Source organism: Salmo salar, chromosome 12 (assembly GCF_965601325.2).
Source record: "Salmo salar chromosome 12, fSalSal1, whole genome shotgun sequence".
In the NCBI taxonomy this organism is placed as follows: Eukaryota; Metazoa; Chordata; class Actinopteri; order Salmoniformes; family Salmonidae; genus Salmo; species Salmo salar.
The window spans coordinates 33,576,384-33,599,716 of NC_138302.1; the positions used below are offsets into that span (position 1 = coordinate 33,576,384).

The 23,333-nt window shown below is 42.7% G+C and overlaps 1 protein-coding gene across 5 annotated transcripts in view; it reads left to right on the forward strand.

Annotated features, from left to right (window-relative positions):
- Window positions 1-23,098, forward strand: part of LOC145859434 (CD276 antigen) — a 38,422-nt gene extending 15,324 nt beyond the window's left edge. Inside the window, exons 1-6 of one of the 5 annotated variants that reach the window (XM_082958862.1) lie at window positions 8,593-8,916; window positions 9,944-10,043; window positions 14,716-14,904; window positions 18,280-18,381; window positions 18,559-18,894; window positions 19,364-23,098. In XM_082958862.1, the coding sequence (XP_082814988.1) occupies window positions 18,303-18,381; window positions 18,559-18,894; window positions 19,364-19,740 (792 nt within the window). In that variant the 5' untranslated portion in view covers window positions 8,593-8,916; window positions 9,944-10,043; window positions 14,716-14,904; window positions 18,280-18,302 and the 3' untranslated portion in view covers window positions 19,741-23,098. Of the gene's footprint in view, window positions 1-8,592; window positions 10,044-10,086; window positions 10,837-14,715; window positions 14,905-18,279; window positions 18,382-18,558; window positions 18,895-19,363 lie in introns of those variants that run through there. The other 4 variants (XM_082958861.1, XM_082958865.1, XM_082958863.1 and 1 more) reach the window with 4 other exon arrangements.
- Window positions 23,099-23,333: the final 235 nt, after the last annotated feature.

The following is a 23,333-nucleotide window of genomic DNA, read 5'->3' on the forward strand; positions in this document are numbered from 1 at the left end:
CTGTGCATCTTAGCAGGTAGCTAATGTTGTTTTTGAGCCAGATTAGCATCCCTGATTCCAACGGAATGTGTCCCTGATCCCCTGCGAGCTCATTTTCCGAGGGATAACCCTCCTTCAAACATGAGTTTAACACTGGCATCCTACATCAAAGCTTCACTATGGGGATTATGATGTGTGTGTGTGTGTGTGTGTGTGTGTGTGTGTGTGTGTGTGTGTGTGTGTGTGTGTGTGTATGGATGCATGTGTCTGGGATATTCTGTGGGCAAACATGGAAGCCATTAACAATCTAGAGAGGAGACAAAGGACAACAAGCATCTCTGAGATGGCCGCTCCTCCATAGATTAGAGGGGATTACAACGACGGAGCTAATTCTGATTAGAGAGAAAGAGGGATGGAGGGATGACTTCAGTGGGATGAGTACAGCCTGGTTAGAATCGATGAGTCCTCCTCATATCATTTCAAGGCTGGAGAGACGAAGTGAAGTGGTCACGATGACGCTAATAATATCGCTCTTGGATTTCTCAAGTCTAGTGGCAAAACTTTGAAGTGATAGTTCACTCCAATGTACGCCCTCAAAACGTGGTCAAATGTCGAGTTCAGTCCACGTCGCGGACCGTCTGTTGTTTTGGTCCAGCTAAGTTTTTCAATTCCAAATGAGAGGGAAAGATTGAATTTGCCTTAATCATATGAAAGTTAAGGCATGTAGCTGGTTCTACACACCAGATGACAGGGGATGTGCACCAATATCAACGTTGGACTGCTTCTGAGGTCTGAAAGAATCTCGGACTGCTTCTGAGGTCTGAAAGAATCTCGCAAACTTTTGATTTTGGAGTGAACTATCCACTTTAACATGTGGTCACCCTCTCCATACGGACAAAATTGTGCAGAACGACACATCAGTGCATCAAAGGCACAAAATGCCAGCCACCTCTAGGTGAGAGCTATCTAGACTTCCGTGAACTGTCATGATTAGAAAATCAATACAGTGGCATTTCAAACATGAGGCCTGATGCCCTTAGCAATTAGTCAGCTCATGAAAGAGAGACAGCAATTTGAGCCTGTCACTTTGTCCTAGCAACATTTATTAGACCATTTTTCTTGTCAACAATCATTTCAAAGCTCTCTATAACTACAAGTATATAGGCAATCCGTGTAGGCAGATAAGTCTCTTGGCTGCTGTGTTGGCTATGGCTATTGTCCAGCTAATCATCATTTTGAGAGACTGAGGGCTTTGTTATTCTAGTGATGGTCAGCTGTAAATGGTTCGAAGATAACCATTGATGAAACTATTATGATGAGGCCACAGATGGCGGGGTTAACTTAATCGAGCGCCATTCAGTCCCTTTATGGTCGTACAGCATCTGTAGCGTCGCTAACGGCCCTAGGCTAACTGCTGTGACGATGCTGCTTTCATATCAATCGATATATTCCAATCAGAAATGTGTTAAGTGGAGCGATATGACCTTCAATGACAGCTAGAGACTGAGGATGGATCAATGGTCCTATGGACAGATAACAATGGGAATTTTACATTGATTATGAAACTCTATGCATTGTATATCCACAGAAGAATCGAATGTATACTGAACAAAAATAGAAACGCAACGATTTTACTGAGTTACAGTTCAAATAAAGAAATCAGTTAATTGACATAAAGTCCTTAGGCCCTAACCTATGGATTTCACATGACTGGGCAGGGGCACAGCCATTGGTTGGCCTTGGGAGCCAGGCCCAGCCAATCAGAATTAGTTTTTCCCCCAAAAAGGGCTTTATTACAGACAGAAATACTCCTAAATTTCATCCGCTGTCCGGGTGGCTGGTTTAAGTCGATCCCGCAGTCGAAAAAAGCAGGATGTGGAAGTCCTGGGCTGGTGTGGTTACACGTAGTCTGTGGTTGTGAGGCCGGTTGGACGTACTGCCAAATTCTCTAAAACGACATTGGAGGCAGCTTATGGTAGAGAAATGAACATTCAATTCTCTGGCAACAACTCTGGTGGATATTCCTGCAGTCAGCATGCCATCTCAAAACCTAAGACATCTATGGCATTGTGTTGTATGACAAAACTGCACATTTTAGTGGCCTTTTATTGTCACCAGCACAAGGTGCACCTGTGTAATGATCATGCTGTTTAATTAGCTTCTTGATATGCCACATCTGTCAGGTTGAAGGATTATCTTGGCAAATGAGAAATGTTCACTAACAGGGATGTAAACAAATTCGTGCACAACATTTTAGAGAAATAAGCTTTTTGTGTGTATGGAAAATGTCTGGGATCTTTTATTTCAGCTCCTGAAACATGGGACCAACACTTTACATGTTGCTTTATATTTTTGTTCAGTACAATATTTAATGAAGTCTAAGGTCAACTGTAAGTTACATGGATAGACTTCACTGGGCTTTCACTGTTCAGGTTAACACCAACCCTTGGTAGGACATGTCCCCTTCTCCTCTGTCAGGAAAGACAGGAAAGTCTGAATCATAAATATTCATAAATATCTCTTATACACTTTCAGGGATTCAGGTCCCCTCAAAAAAGGTGACAGACTACTTGATGGAAAGTTGAGTAGACAGCATTTTAGATGAAAATAAGAAAATAAAACTTCACTAGGTCTTGAAAACCGATCAAAACAAAGAGCCCAATATTAACCTATGGGCATTTGGCAGTGACATCAAGATAAACAATATCAAGAGAGGGTTTATGGTCCAAACAACCTCACAAAGTCAATCAATACCAACCTGTAAGGACTTTTGCCTTTACAAGTTCTGACAAAGACTGCATAATGCAGAAGTACATCAACCCATACTACCATTTTACCACCCCACTTTAATAACAGGAGAAAGATAGAGTCTTGCTGTTATACAGTACAGAATGATAGTGGAATTCTATCTGATATGACAGAAATGCCACTACCTGACATGACAGAAAAAAACAAAAGTCCTATACTTTTAATGAGATTACAGTGAGGGGAAAAAAGTATTTGATCCCCTGCTGATTTTGTACGTTTGCCCACTGACAAAGAAATTATCAGTCTATAATTGTAATGGTAGGTTTATTTGAACAGTGAGAGACAGAATAACAACAAAAAAATCCAGAAAAACGCATGTCAAAATGTTATAAATTGATTTGCATTTTAATGAGGGAAATAAGTATTTGACCCCCTCTCAATCAGAAATATTTCTGGTTCCTAGGTGTCTTTTATAAAGGTAACGAGCTGAGATTAGGAACACACTCTTAAAGGGAGTGCTCCTAATCTCAGCTTGTTACCAGTATAAAAGACACCTGTCCACAGAAGCAATCAATCAGATTCCAAACTCTCCACCATGGCCAAGACCAAAGTGCTCTCCAAGGATGTCAGGGACAAGATTGTAGACCTACACAAGGCTGGAATGGGCTACAAGACCATCGCCAAGCAGCTTGGTGAGAAGGTGACAACAGTTGGTGCGATTATTCGCAAATGGAAGAAACACAAAATAACTGTCAATCTCCTTCGGCCTGGGGTTCCATGCAAGATCTCACCTCGTGGAGTTGTAATGATCATGAGAACTGTGAGGAATCAGCCCAGAACTACACGGGAGGATCTTGTCAATGATCTCAAGGCAACTGGGACCATAGTCACCAAGAAAACAATTGGTAACACACTACGCCGTGAAGGACTGAAATCCTGCAGCGCCCGCAAGGTCCCCCTACTCAAGAATACATATACATGCCCGTCTGAAGTTTGCCAATGAACATCTGAATGATTCAGAGGACAACTGGGTGAAAGTGTTGTGGTCAGATGAGACCAAAATGGAGCTCTTTGGCATCAACTCATCTCGCCGTGTTTGGAGGAGGAGGAATGCTCCCTATGACCCCAAGAACACCATCCCTACTGTCAAACATGGAGGTGGAAACATTATGCTTTGGGGGTGTTTTTCTGCTAAGGGGACAGGACAAATTCACCGCATCAAAGGGACGATGGACGGGGCCATGTACCGTCAAATCTTGGGTGAGAACCTCCTTCCCTCAGCCAGGTCATTGAAAATGGGTCGTGGATGGGTATTCCAGCATGACAATAACCCAAAACACACGGCCAAGGCAACAAAGGAGTGGCTCAAGAAAAAGCACATTAAGGTCCTGGAGTGGCCTAGCCAGTCTCCAGACCTTAATCCCATAGAAAATCTGTGGAGGGAGCCGAAGGTTCGAGTTGCCAAACGTCAGCCTCGAAACCTTAATGACTTGGAGAAGATCTGCAGGAGGATCTTGGAGGAGTGGGACGAAATCCCTCCTGAGATGTGTGCAAACCTGGTGGCCAACTACAAGAAACGTCTGACCTCTGTGATTGCCAACAAGGGTTTTGCCTCCAAGTACTAAGTCATGTTTTGCAGAGGGGTCAAATACTTATTTCCCTCATTAAAATGCAAATCAATTTATAACATTTTTGACATGCGTTTTTATGGATTTTTTTGTTGTTATTCTGTCTCTCGCTGTTCAAATAAACCTACCAATAAAATTATAGACTGATCATTTCTTTGTCATTGGGCAAACGTACAAAATCAGCAGGGGATCAAATACTTTTTTCCCTCACTGTATGTCCATTCAAGCATAGCCATCAAGTGACGATCAAATGAGAGGGAGCTCGGGCAAAACACAGTATTTCCTCATCTACTCAACCCCCCTCTGTCTGATCTGATTGCAGGCGCCTGTCTGCAGTCTCAGTGCGATATCTGTCTTTATGCACTGTGGTACAGGCGCTGGGCTGCTTTTACGATATGTAGCGCTGAAGCAGCGGATGGCTCATAAAGCGGATAAATGACCGTCGCAATCAGAGGTTAAGGTGTCCTCAAAGTTTAGGGGCTTAGAGACGGAGAGGCCTAAAGTAAGGGCCGATTGTCCCTTGGGGTTGTATGTGGTCGGCACGAGCCCTAGAGGCCTAGTCCATTAGACCTGTGTCGCTAATGTACTTGTGTCACTAGCTGGAGTTAACAAATGCCAAATCTGTCATTTCTCAGTGAAGGGTGAGTGCATGCATGCAAAAAATGTACAGTATGTGTCTCTGTGTTTGCATGCATGTGTGCACACACGTGTCTCCACAACCACGGTCCCTACTCTCCAGTGAATAAGATATGGACCATGGCGTCCGTGGATTTACATTATTGATCAGGTTTACTTCAGAGATTATTATCCTCTCAATGAAGGTATACATTGCTTTCAGAAAGTATTCACACCCTTTGACTTATTCTACATTTTGTTGTGTTACTGCCTGAATGCAGAATGGATTAAAAATGAGATTTTGTGTCACTAGCCTACACATAGCACCCTATATTTCTTAAAAATTAAAAGCTGAAATGTCTTCAATCAATAAGTATTCAACCCCTTTGTTATGGCAAGCCTTAATAAGTTCAGGAGTAAAAATGTGCTTAACAAGTCACATAATAAGTTGCATTGATGGTGTTTAACATGATTTCTGAATGATTACCTCATCTCTGTACCCCACGCATACAATTATCTGTAATGTCCCTCAGTCGAGCAGTCAATTTCAAACATAGATTCAACCACAAAGACCATGGAGGTTTTCCAATGCCTCGCAAAGAAGGGAACCTATTGGTATATGGGTCAAAATGGAAAAAAGCAGACAATGAATATCCCTTTGAGCATGGTGAAGTTATTAATTACACTTTGGATTATGTCTCAATACACCTGGTCACTACAAAGACACAGGCGTCCTTCCTAACTTAGTTGCCGGAGAGGAAGGAAACTGCAAAGAGTTTTCACCATAAGGTCAATGGTGACTTTAAAACAGTTACAGAATCCATTGGCTGTGATGGGAGTAAACTGAGGATTGATCAACAACATTGTAGTGACTCCACAATACTATCCTAAATGACAGAGTGGAAAGAAGGAAGCTTGTACAGAATACAAATATTCCAAAAGATGCATCCTGTTTGCAATAAGGCACTAAAGTGCAAAGCTGTCATCAAGGCAAAGGGTGCCTTTTGAAGAATCTGAAATATAAAATGTATTTTGATTAGTTTAACAATTTTTGGTTACTACATGATTCTATATGTGTTATTTCATAGTTCTGATGTCTTCACTATTATTCTACAATGTAGAAAATAGTAAAAATAAAGAAAAACCCTTGAATGAGTAGGTGTTCTAAAACTTTTGACCAGTAGTGTATGTTTGGGGCAAATCCAACACAACACACCACTGAGTACCACTCTTCATATATTCAAGCATGGTGGTGGCTGCATCATGTTATGAGTATGTTTGTCATTGGCACGGACTAGGGAGTTTTTTCAGGGGAAAAAGAAAGGAATCTTAGAGGGAAAACCTGGCTCAGTCTGTTTTCCAACAGACACTGGGTTACTTACCAAGACCAATCACCTGAGTGGCCTAGTTACTGTTCTGACTTAAATCGGCTTGAAAATCTATGGCAAGACTTGAAAATGTGGAATAAGTCAAGGGGTATGAATCCTTTCTGAAGGCACTCTATATGAATGGACAAAGCCATCGATCACATGACACCATTCATTCATATGTGAAGATTCAATAGCACATTGAAGCCAAATTAAGTCGGTTAAAGGTGAACTGCACTCACCTATTATGAGCCGGTTTCTTACGGTACTCATTAACGAAATGCAGCGGCCATTACTGAAGCCCAAACGAGAGTTGTCTTTAGGGTGTGATTTAATGTGGGTGTTTATTGGGTGTGTCTTTGCCATTCAATCACAACAAACAAACAAGGGTAGTAGTGAGTAACGTAGTGACAGCGAGGTAAGCTAAGCTAGCTTTGCTATGGAGAGAAGTTTTGAAGTTGAGGACGTGTTCCTGCTAATTAAGATCTGCTGAATTGAGGACGTGTTCCTGCTAATGATCTGCTAATTCAGTTCTATACAGTATGTAGGCTAAAGCCTTCGCAAACCTTGTGTTTAGCCAACCTGACAGCAGCTAGCTAGCTAGCATAGCTTGGGAATAGCCTATCTAGCTAGCTGATATTTCTGTCAAATCACAGTTATGCCAAGATAGAATGAAGTACAAGTGTCTGGAATGTTTCATGAGACACTCGTTATACAACACCTTACTACGAAAGTAGCTTGCAACTTTAAGTTTTATTATGTCATGTAAAGACATGTTACCGTGGAAATGATATCAACAACTGTAAGTTGAATGCCCGGTCTTCAGTCAACTCAGCTTTCAGCATATAACTGGCTAATTTTGTCTCATCTCTCCTTATGTCCACTGTTAGGACAATGTTTTACGAGGATTAAATGTCAGGAATTGTGAAAAACTGAGTTTAAATGTATTTGGCTAAGGTCTATGTAAACTTCCGACTTCAACTGTACGTATGAGATAAGTAATGTGAGATATGTAAACATTCTTAAAGTGGCATTATTAAAGTGACTTGTGTTCCATTTATTAAAGTGACCAATGACGTCAAGTCTGTAGGTAGGCATCCATCTCTCTGTGCTAGTGATGGCTGTTTACCAATCTGATGGCCTTGAGACAGAAGCTGTTTTTCAATCTCTCTGTCCCAGCTTTGATGCACCTGTACTGACCTTGCCTTGTGGATGGAAGCGGGGTGAACAGGCAGTGGCTCAGGTGGTTATTGCCCTTGATGATCTTTTTTGCCTTCCTGTGACATCGGGTGTTGTAGGTGTCACTGTCTGTGTGCGTGGACCATTTCATTTTGTCGGTGATATGTACACCAAGGAACTTAAAACTTTCCACCTTCTCCACTGCTGTTCTGTTGATGTGGATAGGGGGGTGCTCCTTTTGCTGTTTCCTGAAGTCCACGATCATCTCTTTTGTTTTTCTGACATTGAGTGAGAGGTTATTTTCCTGACACCACCCTCCGAGGGCCCTCACCTCCTCCCTGTAGGCTGTCTTGTCGTTGTTGGTAATCAAGCCTACCACTTTTGTGTCGTCTGCAAACTTGATGATTGAGTTGGAGGCGTGCATTGCCACACAGTCGTGGGTGAACAGGGAGTACAGGAGAGGGCTGAGAACGCACCCTTGTGGGGACCCAGTTGAGGATCAGTGGAGTGGAGCTGTTGTTTTCTAACTTCACCACCTGGGGGCGGCCCGTCAGTAAGTCCAGGACCCAGTTGTACAGGGCAGGGTTGAGATCCAGGGCCTCCAGCTTGATGATGAGCGTGGAGGGTACTATGGTGTTGAATGCTGAGCTGTAGTCAATGAACAGCATTCTTACGTAGGTATTCCTCTTGTCCAGATGGGATAGGGCAGTGTGATGGCGATTGCATCGTCGGTGGACCTATTGGGGCGGTAAGCAAATTGAAGTGGGTCTAGGGTGACGTGACAGGTAGGGTGGAGGTCATATGATCCTTGACTAGTCTCTCAAAGCACTTCATGATGACAGAAGTGAGTGCTACGAGGCGATAGTCATTTAGTTCAGTTACCTTGGCTTTCTTGGGAACAGGAACAATGGTGGCCATCTTGAAGCATATGGGGACAGCAGACTGGGATAGAGATTGATTGATTGAATATGTCCGTAAACACCAGCCAGCCAGCTGGTCTGCGCATGCTCTGAGGACGTGGCTAGGGATGCCGTCTGGGCCGGCAGCCTTGCGTGGGTTAACACATTTAAATGTTTTACTCACGTCGGCTACTGAGAAGGAGAGCCCACAGTCTTTGGTAGTGGACCGCGTCGGTGGCACTGTTTTTTTCCTCAAAGCGAGAAAAGAAGTTGTTTAATTTTTCTGGAAGCAAGACATTGATGTCCGCGACGGGGCTGGTTTTCTTTTTGTAATCCGTGATTGTCTGTAGACCCTGCCACATACGTCTCGTGTTTGAGATTCAGGCCAGTGACGCTGACGTTGTTACTATGCAACCAGCTGTTTAATGTTCCCTTGCTGAATGCTTGCTGACACGTATTTGTAGCATGTTAGCTAAAAGGACTGGTACTCAGGCTAGACAGGTACCATCCTTTATCTTTGCGCTAGACAATACACAATAGACTTTCTTGAGAACAGGCATGTTGTTTCAGCACTAGAAGCAAACGAAGCCCCTGAATGCTAGCTAACGTTAGCTGGTTCTAACCTAGCCCTTGATCAGGACTTCCAGTTCCATTACAGTAAAGGCAGAATGCCGACAGGGTCTGAGTTATCGAGAACGAGTGCTAACCCAAACAACATGTCTGTTCTCATAATAGTAGCTCACTACCTAACTTGCAAATCCGGGCTAGTTATCAATATCTTTGTCCGAGTTTAAATGAATTGGCTAACTAGATAACGTTAGCTAGCAGGGATCTTCTTAGCTAGCCAGTTCAAGTTGAAACATTATCGATAGCAAGCTGGCTAACATTACATCCTATCAAACCTTATCGTCAGGTGCAACGTTAGCTATGCAAATCTACCACTCTATGACATTACATCACATTACACATTAGGGAGAGGGTGGGTATAATTTGTGGAACATTCCAACAGGAATCTGTTCCAAAAAAGGTTGCCACCAAATAGCGCGTACAAAGCTGTATAGCTGTCGAATAAGATACCAGGTAGGGAGTGGGCTATTTCATTAAGTTTTTCGCCGAAAAATGTCTGTCCTCACTCTGGTAGCCTATGGATAAACATTAAGAATAAGCTATGTGGCGAGTTGATGCCTATTTGGCAGTTAGTTAGCAAGATGAATTGATCGTGCTACTTTGTATGCGTTGTTTGTTGGCAACCTTGTACTTTACAAAGTTTTTGGAAGAGATTCCTGTTGGAATGTTCCACAAATTATACCCACCCTTAGGGAGAGGCTATGTATTTAGCTAGATCCCAGTATTATAGCTATCTAGCTAGCTACTCACCACACACCAGTCACAGCTGTCGTGTCGTACGTTTGTTGTATGTAATACATTCCTTGCCATCTTGCACAACATTGTTGAATGTATTAGAAGTTTGCATCAACTTTATGGAAGCCAATTTTCACTATGCTGAGCAAGTGTCCATGTATTGCAGACTTGACAACATGACCACAACACATGGCAGGTGGGGGTGGACCCCACCTTGTGCATCTCTTTGCAAATTGTACATCATTAGCAAAAGTGGGCATGAATATGTAAGTAATCCATACCCAACCCGTACTCGTCATGACGCACTCACTTCCAAATCTCGTTTTTGGACGAGACTGACTTTGTGACAAAAACTCTTATTTACATTTTGTAGTCAATTTTGACACTATAATTAATGTTTCTGACTCATATCAATGTCACATAGGCCGTTTATAACCAGAGAAGTTGGTTCTAGGAGGAAGTTCCCCTTTATTAAGATGGTGTCTCATGGAGACATAACATGCACAATTTGAGCTACTCCAGGAAGTGACGTTTCAGGCTAGCTCATTGCTGTCCCCTCATTGAGTAACTGCCATTAGTTACAAAATTATTCTTATAACTTCTTCTGTGTGTGATTTAAAAATAATCGGTTCAAGGACATACATCTGGTGTATTAGAAGCAGTTTTTGGTGCCATGATTGTCTTTGATTTTGTATTTTATTTACACAAAGATTTATCACGAAGATCAGCATTTTTCCATTCACTATAATGTGGGATCCCGTTTTCTGCAAACAATGAATTTCCATGGTGTCAATGAGAGGGGGCAGAGGCCAAATCAAACTCTATACCGCATAGTCGTGCGCCTCTCAAATTTTGTAACAATGCGGAAGGATCTGTATAGCTCCGCGTTGACATGATTGGTTGACTGTACGTGGGGGCAGGAGTTCCTATATAAGCACAAACTTACTTCCTTGACTACTTCCTTCATAATAGCTCTGCGAAGCACAAGAAGTAGGAATGCAGACATCGGATTGGCCATGCAACACCTTTTCGTGGGTCTGAGTGCTGCTGTTGCTTACTGTGAGTGAAGGAGCCTGTACAGAACTTTGGGAACATCTCAATAGTCTAAAGTGGCTTCTTCTCCCATTTATCTGCACTAAGATGAAAATACAGTGCAGGCAAAAGCAACATGATGGGTATTTTTTTGTGGAATCTTTCAACAGTGGAGTGGATGAGGCAAAGGAAACGTGGAAAGCAGCTGCTTTAGAGTAATGAGATGCATCTTCTATGAGAGAAAATCAAAGCCAGGTGGCCACCTATGAATGTCAGTTCCTCTGTGTTACTTTGTGTAACAGTCGGCCCAGCATGCCCATTCTTCCACCATGTGTCAATGACTCCCATCCAACAGATATAATATTGTCTGTCGTTGGGTTATTGTGGTCGCATGTGGCAGTTGAAGTGAAAGAGAAAGTCGCAAGGTCTGATGGGGCTTCAAATGGCTTTTCATTGGCCTTGTGGTGGATACAGGCAGGAGAAAAGTTCCCAATAGTCCTCATTCGTATTGTCTCACACATGACTCACACATGATAACAATGTTACATTTCGATGTTAGATGTTGTGGTGTAGCAAAATATTAGATGCACAGGAGAGTCCCACCTTACTGTGACTGGTATGTAGAAGTTGCAACCATGTATGAAATTATAAAATGAGAATTCATTCCTGGGGGGAAAAGGTTATAAGGCTGTGCCAAACCTTGACACATGCAACAGAAATGTTCTAGCAAGCCGCTACAAGCCATTGAATAAACGGCCTATTCATGGGAAAAAGGGGAAAGTCCCAAATGTCCCTTCATTCTTTCATTTGAATACAGTACAATTCATTTCCTTTAAATTCGCTTTCCTCTTTGAAGAATTGTTTTCACACTATTGTTTGAGTTCTTAGATGTTTAAAATCAACTCTTTTGTGATAAAAAGGTCTAAAAACACCCCTGAGTACAGTAACCTGCTGAGGAACTACCTTAGAAAGGGGCATACAACACATATAAATGAGAAATGGTGAGAGGTACAACCAACTCTTTCATGGCCTACCACTCACTCCATCACTTCTCCATGAAACAACAAAAAAATACCACTTTCTTTTCTTGTAGCCTTCCAGGCTTGAGTGGGTAGGAAATGTGGTGGGAGTTGGTCAACGCTCCATCTCATTTCGAAGATGCCCCAGTGCCCCTGAAGTGGACAAAGCACTGAGAAAAGCTCCGTGGAGAGATGGGGATGGAATGGAGAGAGAGAGAACAGTTACTCGCTTGCCCTTAATGGACTAGGCCTAAAAGCTCCTTTTCCTTTCAACTGCTCAGAGGCAGACCGAGTAAAGAGGTCTGGCAGCTCTGCAGGTCCCATATAACAGCTCTCTGGCTGTGTAAGCTAACCATCCCCTTTTATTCTTGCTTTGTCCAGTCCTAAGAGAGAGAGAAAGGGGACAGACATTAGAAGACCACTTAAGAAATTCAGCCAGAGAGAATGACCAAAAGATCATTCATTGCAATACCTGTCACTGCTCAAGGGAGCTGAGCTGGTCTGGTTTAAGAGCAAAACTGTCCTCCAAACTATTGGTGCCAACTTGGTGCCGATCAGAATTGTACATCTCAAACCAAGTTAGCTGAACTTTGCAGAAGATTTGTATAGCTTTGGCTTTAGTCATTATGGTCAGGGCCTAAGGAGTTGAATAACGATTGGTACTTTGGAGTGTACTTTTGACTTTGTCCCTTAGGACTCTGGCTCATGATATATGGGAGAAGTGTGATTCATACAGTAAGCTGTCCTAGTACAAGCTTAAAACAGCCAGGCAAGGATATCTCCAAAATCCCAAAAGGGGAGAAGGATGAGGCGGAAGGGCATAAAGTATGCGCTTGGTACCGATAGGCCGCTGTCGCCTCTGGTCTAGGATTACCACGGAAATGCGATCGTAAATCCACCTGACTAATAACCATGACAACTGCCCAGAGTGCAGGAACTCATGCCACAGCCTCTCTCCCAGTGTGGAATTAGTGTCAACTTTCGAAAATGTTAACTTAACAACTTTACGAACTACCTCGGCAAAGTCGCATGAGTCACCCACATTAGAGCTGGATCCTTTTAGACACCATTACGGGGACAAAAACTCAGCATTTTGGGATAATCTGGCCCAACAGCAATTAAGTATTGGATGAGTGTCGACAAGCTGTGAAAATAAACTGTAGCGCAGTGTGTCGTGCCAGGGCGAGAGAGACAGAGATAGAAAGAGTCACCACATTCTGTCATTTGCAGGGAAACGGTTGGCTGAAAGTGTGAAATGCAGCGTGGCGTTGTTGGCAAAGGTTTCCCGTTGTCGGGGGCGACAACAAAGTTATTATTAGACTTCATGTTTTATTCAAAGTTGCTCTCAGCACATGGCTTGTTTCCCCGTCACATAAGGTCGCTGTGCTGGTGGCAGACCAAACAATTGAGCATTAAAATGCAGATGTACTGAGGAATACACACACCTGTCAGAGGAGAGGCATCCAAGCAGCATGTTGCTACGTCAACACGGCCTAGTGTGGGGGTACAGCACAAAAGGTCAGAGCGCGGCAGAAAATCTCTTCGTCTCACGCTACCGCCATGTTCAATCTCAAACGGAAGCGTGGTAGTGGGCTGGTGATGAAGCAGGCAGAGGCTCTCTGTTCTGTAGCGGTGTATTGTTTTAGTGGAGATGTAGCCTGCAGCGTCTTCTATATCTTCGTTGTTGGCAGCTACTGCGGTGCTGATGTGGGAGGAGAACTGATGCCCCTAGAGCTGAGACAGTCAGCCTGAACACCCACACACACACACACACACACACACACACGAGTACACCATACGCAGTACACACACAGACAGAAGAACTGCAACACACACACACACACTTGCACGCACACACCACTTCCACACAGCAAACCACATAGGTCCAACAGAGAGGTCAGCCCTGTGGGTCAGCCATCAGTGAGACCCTGCCAGGCTCCTCTCTCTTTGCTGTTGTCTCCCACTCTGGGGTGTTCCACTGGAGGTCATCCACCACTGGGGGGTCAAGGTATAGTCAGAAGTCAGAATTCTACATGCATATTGAGTTGCCACAACACTCAAGGAACAGTTTGGGGGACCTGACCTGTTCCCTCAGAGTAGAACTGTTACAGCTTAAATACAAGCTCGGAGCAGGAGAACCACTTGTCGGGTACAATGGTTAGTGATTTACTTAGTTTACAAAACGCCCATGGACAATCTAAAGGGCACGTCGGAGTGATGAGTGTAGGTGTGTGTCACGCTAACAGAGAGGGGGAAATCGTTTTTTTTTTTTTACTCCGGAAACAAAGTGGCATGAACACTTACTAATGAAATCTCATCTGTCAGACTGTGTGATAAAAGAGGATTCGAGCAAAAAAGGGGCCAAATATGTTTTTGAACTTCGCAAACCTTTGAAAAACTTTATAACATACACTCTCAGAGATCCTGTTACTGCAGGATCATTTGCAGAACATCTGTGTTTTCACCCTTGTTCTACAACATGAATACATTGAGTTACATGAATATGCAGCCTGTGAGATTAAGATGTCAGTCAAAACACCGTCATAAACTTTTATTAGCAAACGTAAAGAAACATTCTATCCATTTGACCATGTCTAAGCGATGACGTTAAAAAAGTTAACACTGAATCCTATCAAGTGAAAGCACTTCCTTCTTATGAATGAGCCAATCACGTGAGTGGGAGTGATTTCTGCAACAATACTCTCACCCTTTGATGTTGGCACCCAATCAGAGCAACATCTCCCATTACAACTTTATATGACAGTTTCCCTTGACTTATCATTAACCCGTCACTCTCTCTGTCACACACACTTTCTCTCTCTCTCTGTCACACACACACTTTCTCTCATTCTCTGTCACACACACACTTTCTCTCACTCTCTTTCAGAACAGCAGCAAGAGGTAGTTATGAGACACACCCTTCTCAGAGATAAGTGCAGCAGCCCCACAAAGCCTCCTTACCTCGCTAAAGGAACCTACAAGGAAATGGGAGGATTTATTTGAGAAGGAGCTCAGAAGGTAGAAGAAACAGACAGTTACTCAAAGAAGCAAGGGACAAGCACTTCTTCACATTGGGGTGAGTCAAGTTTGCTTCTGTATCCGTCAGACTTCTCGCAATATAGCTTATCTAGCTGTACTTTTAAAGGCACAGTGCAGTCAAAAACGTGTGCTTTATATAGACCGAGTGTACAAAACCCCTGCTCTTTCCATGACAAATTGACCAGGTGAATCCAGGTGAAAGATATGATCCCCTATTGATGTTACTCGTTAAATCCACTTCAATCAGTGTAGATGAAGGGGAGGAGACAGGTTAAAGAAGGATTTTTAAGCCTTGAGAAAATTGAGACATGGATTGTGTATGTGTGCCATTCAGAGGGTGAATGGGCAAGACAAAAGATTTAAGTGACTTAGAACAGGGTATGGTAGTTGGTGCCAAGCACACCGGTTTGTGGCAAGAACTGCAACGCTGCTGCCGCTATGGGGCGGGATGGAGTTTTGGCCTTTCCGTGGTGACATCACATTTATCAATAAAACCGCTATTCGTTTAAAAAAAATTACAAAAATAGATTTTTGTAAACAAAAATGTATTATACTCAAGACGTGTGGAATAAATCATGTTTATCTTGAACAAATATAAATGAATCAAGGTTTATCATCACGATTTATGTTTATTGTTTGAACTGAACAAATTGGAAAGACAAATATTACATAGTGTTTTATGGAAATGAGCCCAATTGAACCAAATTAAGGCCAGGCTACACACCACATGAGGGGCAGAGTTTTACTGTGTGTGTGTTGCAAATGTATTTCTTGCGCTTGATGCATGTGTACTGTGTCTTCCTGTCCTTCTTGGGTCCATACACATCGCAGCGCTTCTTCTTGTTGCTACCGGCTGCAATCTAGAATGATTAAAACATTTAGTTCAGGAATTTTACTTAACATCTCACTCACATAGTTACAGCAGGCCAAGGTAGGAGAGTCAGACACACGCAACAACATCACTCACACGTACTTTCGGTATTGGAGTTGTTGGTTCTGTGGGTCGGGTGGATGGGGCACCAGCATCCTTCTCCTGAATGTAATAACATTCTGCAGATTCCCACAAGATAATGTGTAGTTTCACATGCTACAAAGGGTAAAGAGTGAGAGAAAAGCGGGAGACAGGCAGACAGGTTATTGGTGCTGTCTGTCTCTTTGCCTATGTTGAAACAGCAGGCCCAGGGAAGAGGAAGACAGAGTGAAGGCACATAGCAAACCTTTTTGTTCCATTTTCACTTGTTTTCACCTACACACACTTTCCACACGTGTGTTACCCCCGGGTCCAGTCGACCCAAACACCACATATGTAATGTACAGTGCCAGTCAAAAGTTTGGACACACCTACTCATTCCAGGGTTTTAATTTATTTTACAATTTTCTACATTGTAGAATAGTGAAGACATCAAAACTATGAAATAATACATATGGAATCATGTAGTAACCAATAAAGTGTTAAATAAATCTAAATATATTTTATATTTGAGATTCTTCAAATAGCCACCCTTTGCCTTGATGACAGCTTTGCACACTCTTGGCATTCTCTCAACCATCTTCAGGAGGTAGTCACCTGGAATGCATTTTAATTAACAGGTGTGCCTTGTTAAGTTAATTTGTGGAATTTATTTCCTTCTTAATACGTTTGAGCCAATCATTTGTATTGTGACAAGGTAGGGGTGGTATACAGACGATAGCCCTATTTGGTAAAATATCAAGCCCAAATTATGGCAAGAACTGCTCAAATAAGCAAAGAGAAATGACAGCCCATTACTTTAAGACATGAAGGTCAGTCAATACAGAAAATTTCAATAACTTTGAAAGTTTCCTCAAGTACAGTCACAAAAACCATCAAGCACTATGATGAAACCGGCTCTCATGAGGACCGCCACAGGAAAGAAAGACCCAGAGTTACCTCTGCTGCAGAGGATAAGTTCATTAGAGTTACCAGCCTCAGAAATTGCAGCCAAATAAATGCTTCACAGAGTTCAAGTAAGACCCATCTCAATATCAACTGTTTAGAGGAGACTGCGTGAATCAGGCCCTAATGGTCGAATTGCTGCAACAACAAAAAACACTACTAAAGGACACCAATGAGAAGAAGAGACTTGCTTGAGCCAAGAAACACGATCAATGGACATTAGACTGGTGGAAATTTGGAGGTCCAAATTTTATATTTTTGGTTCCATCCGCCATGTCTTTGTGAGACGCAGAGTAGGTGGACAGATGATCTCTGCATGTGTGGTTCCCACCGTGAAGCATGGAGGAGGAGGTGTGGGGGTGCTTTGCTGGTAACACTGTCAGTGATTTATTTAGAATTCAAGGCACACTTAACCAGCATGGCTACCACAGCATTCTGCAGCGATATGCCATCCCATCAGGTTTGCGCTTAGAGGGACTGTAATTTGTTTTTCAACAGGACAATGACCCAAAACACACCTCCAGGCTGTGTAAGGGCTATTTGACAATGTAGGAGAGTGATTGCATCAGATGACCTGGCCTCCACAATCACCTGGCCTCAACCTAATTGAGATGGTTTGGGATGAGTTGGACTGCAGAGTGAAGAAAAAGCAGCCAACAAGTGCTCAGCATATGTGGGAACTCCTTCAAGACCGTTTGAAAAGCATTCCAGGTGAACCTGGTTGAGAGAATACCAAGAGTGTGCAAAGCTGTCATCAGGCAAAGGGTGTCTATTTGAAGAATCTCAAATATAAGATATATTATGATTTGAAGACTTTGATTACTACATGATTCCATATGTGTTATTTCATAGTTTTGATGTCTTCACTGATTATTCTACAATGTAGAAAATAGTACAAATAAAGAAAAACACTTGAATGAGTAGGTGTGTCCAAACTTTTGACGGGTACTGTAAATGTGTAGGGGGGTGCACAGTGTGCACTCAATGAAAATGTGTTATTTTACATGTTCTTCACAGAAAATTAGCCAAGGCCAATGAGTCTCAGGTTGAAAAAAAATATTAATTGTATCATTTTTCTTTTAGCAAACATTGAAAATGGGCCCCACAGACCCGAACAATATTGAGATAAAAATGGCTGCATTGGACCTTTAAAGAAAAACGATTGGTCTGCGAAGCAAAATATTACACAGTGCACTCTGCTTATACAAGACTCCGTCGGACAGAAACATTCTGATACAGCGTACAGATATCGGATCTTAATTTGAACCCGTTTGCTACAGAAGGAAAATGATCAAATACATTATAATGTCTTGCATTGCAGAAAAGTTATCCTGCAACAGGATCCTGCATATGTACTGTTTTTGTAAGGATCAATCAGATACATGAGGAAGTGCACTGTGTTTGCAACAGGTGAAGGTGAATATCAGGTAGACTGGGTGAAAGTGACATACTGTACTAGTGTAACATGACCCATGTGTAACTTGTGTGCGTCTATAGGAGATCAAGTCAGGAGACATAAGATGAACCTGTTCACCCAGCAAACTGTGATACTTTGGCTCCGTGTTGCTGTCACGCTCAGCAACACAGAGCCAACGGCAGGTAAGCAAATCAAGTTGAAACTTGACTTTTAAAGACAACAGTGTAGCTTGGGCCCCACACTAGTAGGCTCATATCATAAAATGGAATAGTTTAAGTCAGGAACAAGCATTAGTAGAGCACAGTCATTCCAAGAGAGCTAAGTGAAGAAACTAACTCTAGTATCTCCTTAATCCACAGAGCTGGTGAAGCTAAGCACTGTTGACTCTCTGATTGTGCCATGTCACCAGAGTGTTACCCTCCAATGCAGAATCTCCACCTTCGAGGAGGGGCTGTCAATCTATCATCTGGCCTGGGTCCTCCAGGACGGGAAGTACCTGTGTGATGTTAATGCGACTGGAGTGATGAGGACCCACCCAGGGAACACACCTAGTGCCATGGAGTGTAGTTATACCCCACAGACACAGCTGTCCCTGACTCTGCTGCAGGTACAGCCACTGGAGCAGGGAAAGTACTTGTGCAAGCTGCGCTCCAATCATGGAGTAAAGGAGACCACTACAACGGTGAAGCTGCAAGGCGAGTGTCCTAGCTCATTCTTACTCATGTAATACTGTCATAACTTAGACATCTGTCATGCATGTATTCCCGAAGCCATTGACCAGAGGCTGGTGGGAGGACCTATAGGAGGACAGGCTCATTGTAATGGCTGGAATGGGTTAAATGGAATGGTAGTCATGTTTGACTCTGTTCCATTTATTCCATTCCAGCCATTACAATGACCCAGTCCTCCTATAGCTCCTCCCACCAGCCTCCTCTGCAATTGGTATTTTGCACTGTTCGTCAATATTGCATATAGGTCAGTGGTAGTAAATGGACATTGCCTAACCACCAGGAAGTACAAGGGACTTTAGTGCCTCCACTGAGCAAAATGTATGACTAATGGTGTCAGGGGGCTTACAGAAGCGCATTGCACCATTTCTCAAGAACTCTCCAACCTCAGCCATATTCTTTGTGTTTAAAAAAAACTTGCTCTGTTTCCATTCAGAGTGCTACAGGGAGGCCCAGCCCAGCATCAGTGATGAGGGCCCAACCTGCACCTTCACTGAGGTCTACCCTGACGGAGAGGTGCACTGGTTCCAGGGACCCAACAATGTGACTGGGGACCCTAAAATCAAAACTAAACAAGTGAAGGATGGAAAGTTTTTGACAATAACTAGTTCCCTGAATAGAAAGACCGTCTCTGGGGAAGGGGCCTACAACTGCTCCCTGTGGATCCCCAGTACCGGAGCCTACCTGACCAGCAGCTTGGTACCAGAGCATGGTGAAGCCAGGGTTGAGGGGCCCAATGCCAACGGGGCAGGGGCCATTGGTTCTGTGTGGAAAACCTTTCTAGTCCTCCTGAGTACTCTCTTCCTGGTGTGACGTCTTGAAAACAAACATTCACAAATGGACCAGGAAGCGCCAGGATCAATTAATAAGAATATGGAAGAGCCATTGTGTGAGGTTCCTTTCATGGTCCAAAGGATTCCTTGGCTGCGTAGAACAAGGAAATGATGGCCAGATGAGAGAGGCTGATAACCTGGTGCAAATCAGTGTATATGTAATGGGTAGAACTGTCAACCTATTGTGAATGCACCCTTGTTGATCTGCCAGTGCCAGGTGTATGTGATTGTTAATTAAAAACGGCAAGCAGCAGTAGAAACAATAACAAAGCTTACTTCACCCCCATTTTGGTAAAAAGCTGATGGATGGTGCTGGAGAAATGTAACCATTTCAAATTCATAGAGAGAGCTTTGGATGCATGGACCCGCAAAACACCAGTCTCAACGTCAACAGTGAAGAGGCGACTCTGGGATGCTGGCCTTCAGGCAGACTTCCTCTGTCCAGTGTCTGTTCTTTTGCCCATCTTAATCTTTTCTTTTTATTGGCCAGTCTGAGATATGGCTTTTTCTTTGCAACTCTGCCTAGAAGGCCAGCATTCCGGAGTCGCCTTTTCACTGTTGACGTTGAGACTGGTGTTTTGCAGGTACTATTTATTGAAGCTGCCAGTTGAGGACTTGTGAGGCGTCTGTTTCTCAAACTAGACACTCTAATGTACTTGTCCTCTTGCTCAGTTGTGCACCGGGGCCTCCCATTCCTCTTTCTATTCTGGTTAGAGACAGTTTGCACTGTTCTGTGAAGGGCATAGTACACAGCGTTGTACGAGATCTTCAGTTTCTTGGCAATTTCTCGCATGGAATAGCCTTCATTTCTCAGAACAAGAATAGACTGACGAGTTTCAGAAGAAAATTCCTTGTTTCTGGCCATTTTGAGACTAATCAAACCCACAAATGCTGATGTTCCAGGTACTCAACTAGTCTAAAGAAGGCCAGTTTTATTGCTTCTTTAATCAGGACAACAGTTTTCAGCTGTGCTAACATAATTGCAAAAGGGTTTTCTAATGATCAATTAGCCTTTTAAAATGCTAAACTTGGATTAGCTAGCACAACGTGCCATTGGAACACAGGAGTGATGGTTGCTGATAATGGGCCGCTGTACGCCTATGTAGATATTCCATAAAAAAATCTGTCGTTTCCAGCTACAATAGTCATTTACAACATTAACAATGTCTACACTGTATTTCTGATCAATTTTGTTATTTTAAATGGACAAAAAAATTGCTTTTCTTTAAATAACAAGGACATTTCTAAGTGACCCCAAACTTTTGAACGGTAGTGTGTGTGTGTATATATTATTTTTTATCATGTTGTCTGGTCCATTCCATTCCTCAATAGGTGGCCTGTCACAAATATATCTTATACTAGTTGAGATGTTCCCCCTCATTAACAGGAACTTTATTAATCTGGTAATTGTGCTGTTTTAGGTATCCCTAGTCAGGTGTTCAATATACACTGGATGTACTAAACATTAGGAACACCTGCTCTTTCCATGACATGGACTGAAAAGGTGAAAGCTATACACACTTATCGATGTCACTTGTTATATCCACTTCAATCAGTGTAGATGAAGGGGAGGAGACAAGTTAAAGGGTTTTTAAGCTTTGAGACATGGATTGTGTATGTGTGCCATTCAGAGGGTGACTGGGCAAGACAAAAGATTTAGGTGCCTTTGAACAGGGTATGGTAATAGGTGCCAGGCACACCAGTTTGTATCAAGGAGTGCAACGCTGCTGGGTTTTTTCATGCTCAAGTTTCCCGTGTGTAACAAGAATGGTCCACCACCCAAAGGACATCCAGCCAACTTGACACAACTGTGGAATGCTTTTGACACCTTGTAGAGTCCATGCCCTGATTTTTTTTAAATTTCACCTTTTATTTATGATGAATTGAGTCTCTTCTGAGGGCAAAAAGGGAGTGCTACTCAATATTAGGAAGCTGTTCCTAATGTTTTGTACACAGTATACTGCACAGGTGATTTCTGAGTTGGCTGGCTGTGTGTGCATACCATAAATTACCTTGTTTGCATCTTGGATCTAAAACAATAGATGTTTAGGAGATATAGAATGTAAAATATTTTATAATCAATTTCTTCAGCTGGACAAAGAAATACAGGGAATAGCACTGGGCAAACCGGACAACTGTGTTGAATCTGTCTCTTGTTGCCAAATGCTGCTCTCTGCTGGAGTCTATGCTGCTGCAATTGTGGCCAACTTCACTTTCAGTATGAGTGATCAAATTACACGGACTAAATATGGGAAATAGATGCTCTGGGATATACCCCTAAATAAGAACCTCTCTCCATTTCTCCTCTGGCCCTTATGCCACGTTCATGTGCTAGTCGGAACTAGGAAACAAAATGTCAGATTGCTAATGGGTTGTATTTATACACGTGCCTGATCATCCAGTTAGCATGTTGAAAATGTCCGTGAACACGCCATTAGTATGGGGTCCAAAGGTTATCTATACACAGTGACCCATCTCACCCTCTTGGGCTAAGTGCATTGTTTCTCCTAACCTTTGGGGCAAAACACTTCTTCGTCCATTTAAACAAGGTTTTTGGGAGGCTTTTCAAGTCTGCCTGCTTTGCTCAAATGGTCCTGTTAAAGTCAACGCTAGACGGGGTCTGGCTGTGCTTTTAATGAGACAGGTTAAAAATGCCCTCTGTCAAGACTGGACTATTAGGGTCATGCTGTACTAGGAAAGTTCTGTCAATGTCCTGTTAACACACACACACACACACACACACACACACCTTATTGTCACTGAGGAACCTAATAGTTCCTCATGAGAGGTGCAGTGTGTACTCGGTTATAATCATCAGTCCAAACAGTTGCAAAAAAGGAACGTTTTGCAACGACAACAAAAGTTTCTATTGGAGAAATGCAGGTAGTTCTGTCCCCATTTCGTTCTGTTGCTTCTGTTCAAGAAAAGATTTGCAACAGGATCGGCATAATGAACACGCCTCCTGGTCTGTAGGTTTGGCCACAACTCTATATCTATGTGCCGGATGGTTCATATAATGTGAACAGGCTAAGCAGTTGATGGAAAACGTGAAATCAGTCTGAAGCTATCAGTGTGATTCTCATATAGACATTAACACTGCATGCTAAAGGAGTCAGAGGTTCCTGCATGTGGTTAACATTTGAAAGTCCACCGGATTTAAAAAATGTACAGTAAATAACACTAATCATCATCCAATTCCATTAGTAACGGATGCTATGAATGTATATTAAGAGTTGTCTGTGTTTTCATTCTCAACTGTCGGATATAGACTTGGTGCTACCCTAATTCAATGTTCCGCATGCAATAAAACGATCAGATATTCAAATCAAGACACTGTCCATCATCACAAATCGTCATCATGATACATTATGATTTACACTGCTGACTAAACTCCACAGTGATGGAAGTTTCTGATGAACTTCACCAACGACGTGGAGCCAAGACCAGGCTTTGTGGAATCCAGCTCCGATGACATTGATTCGCCCAAGGTCAATACTTCAAAGCATTTCATTATGAAACGCTAACTTCGTACCTATGTTTTGTCATCTTCGGATGCTGAAAACAATACTTTTT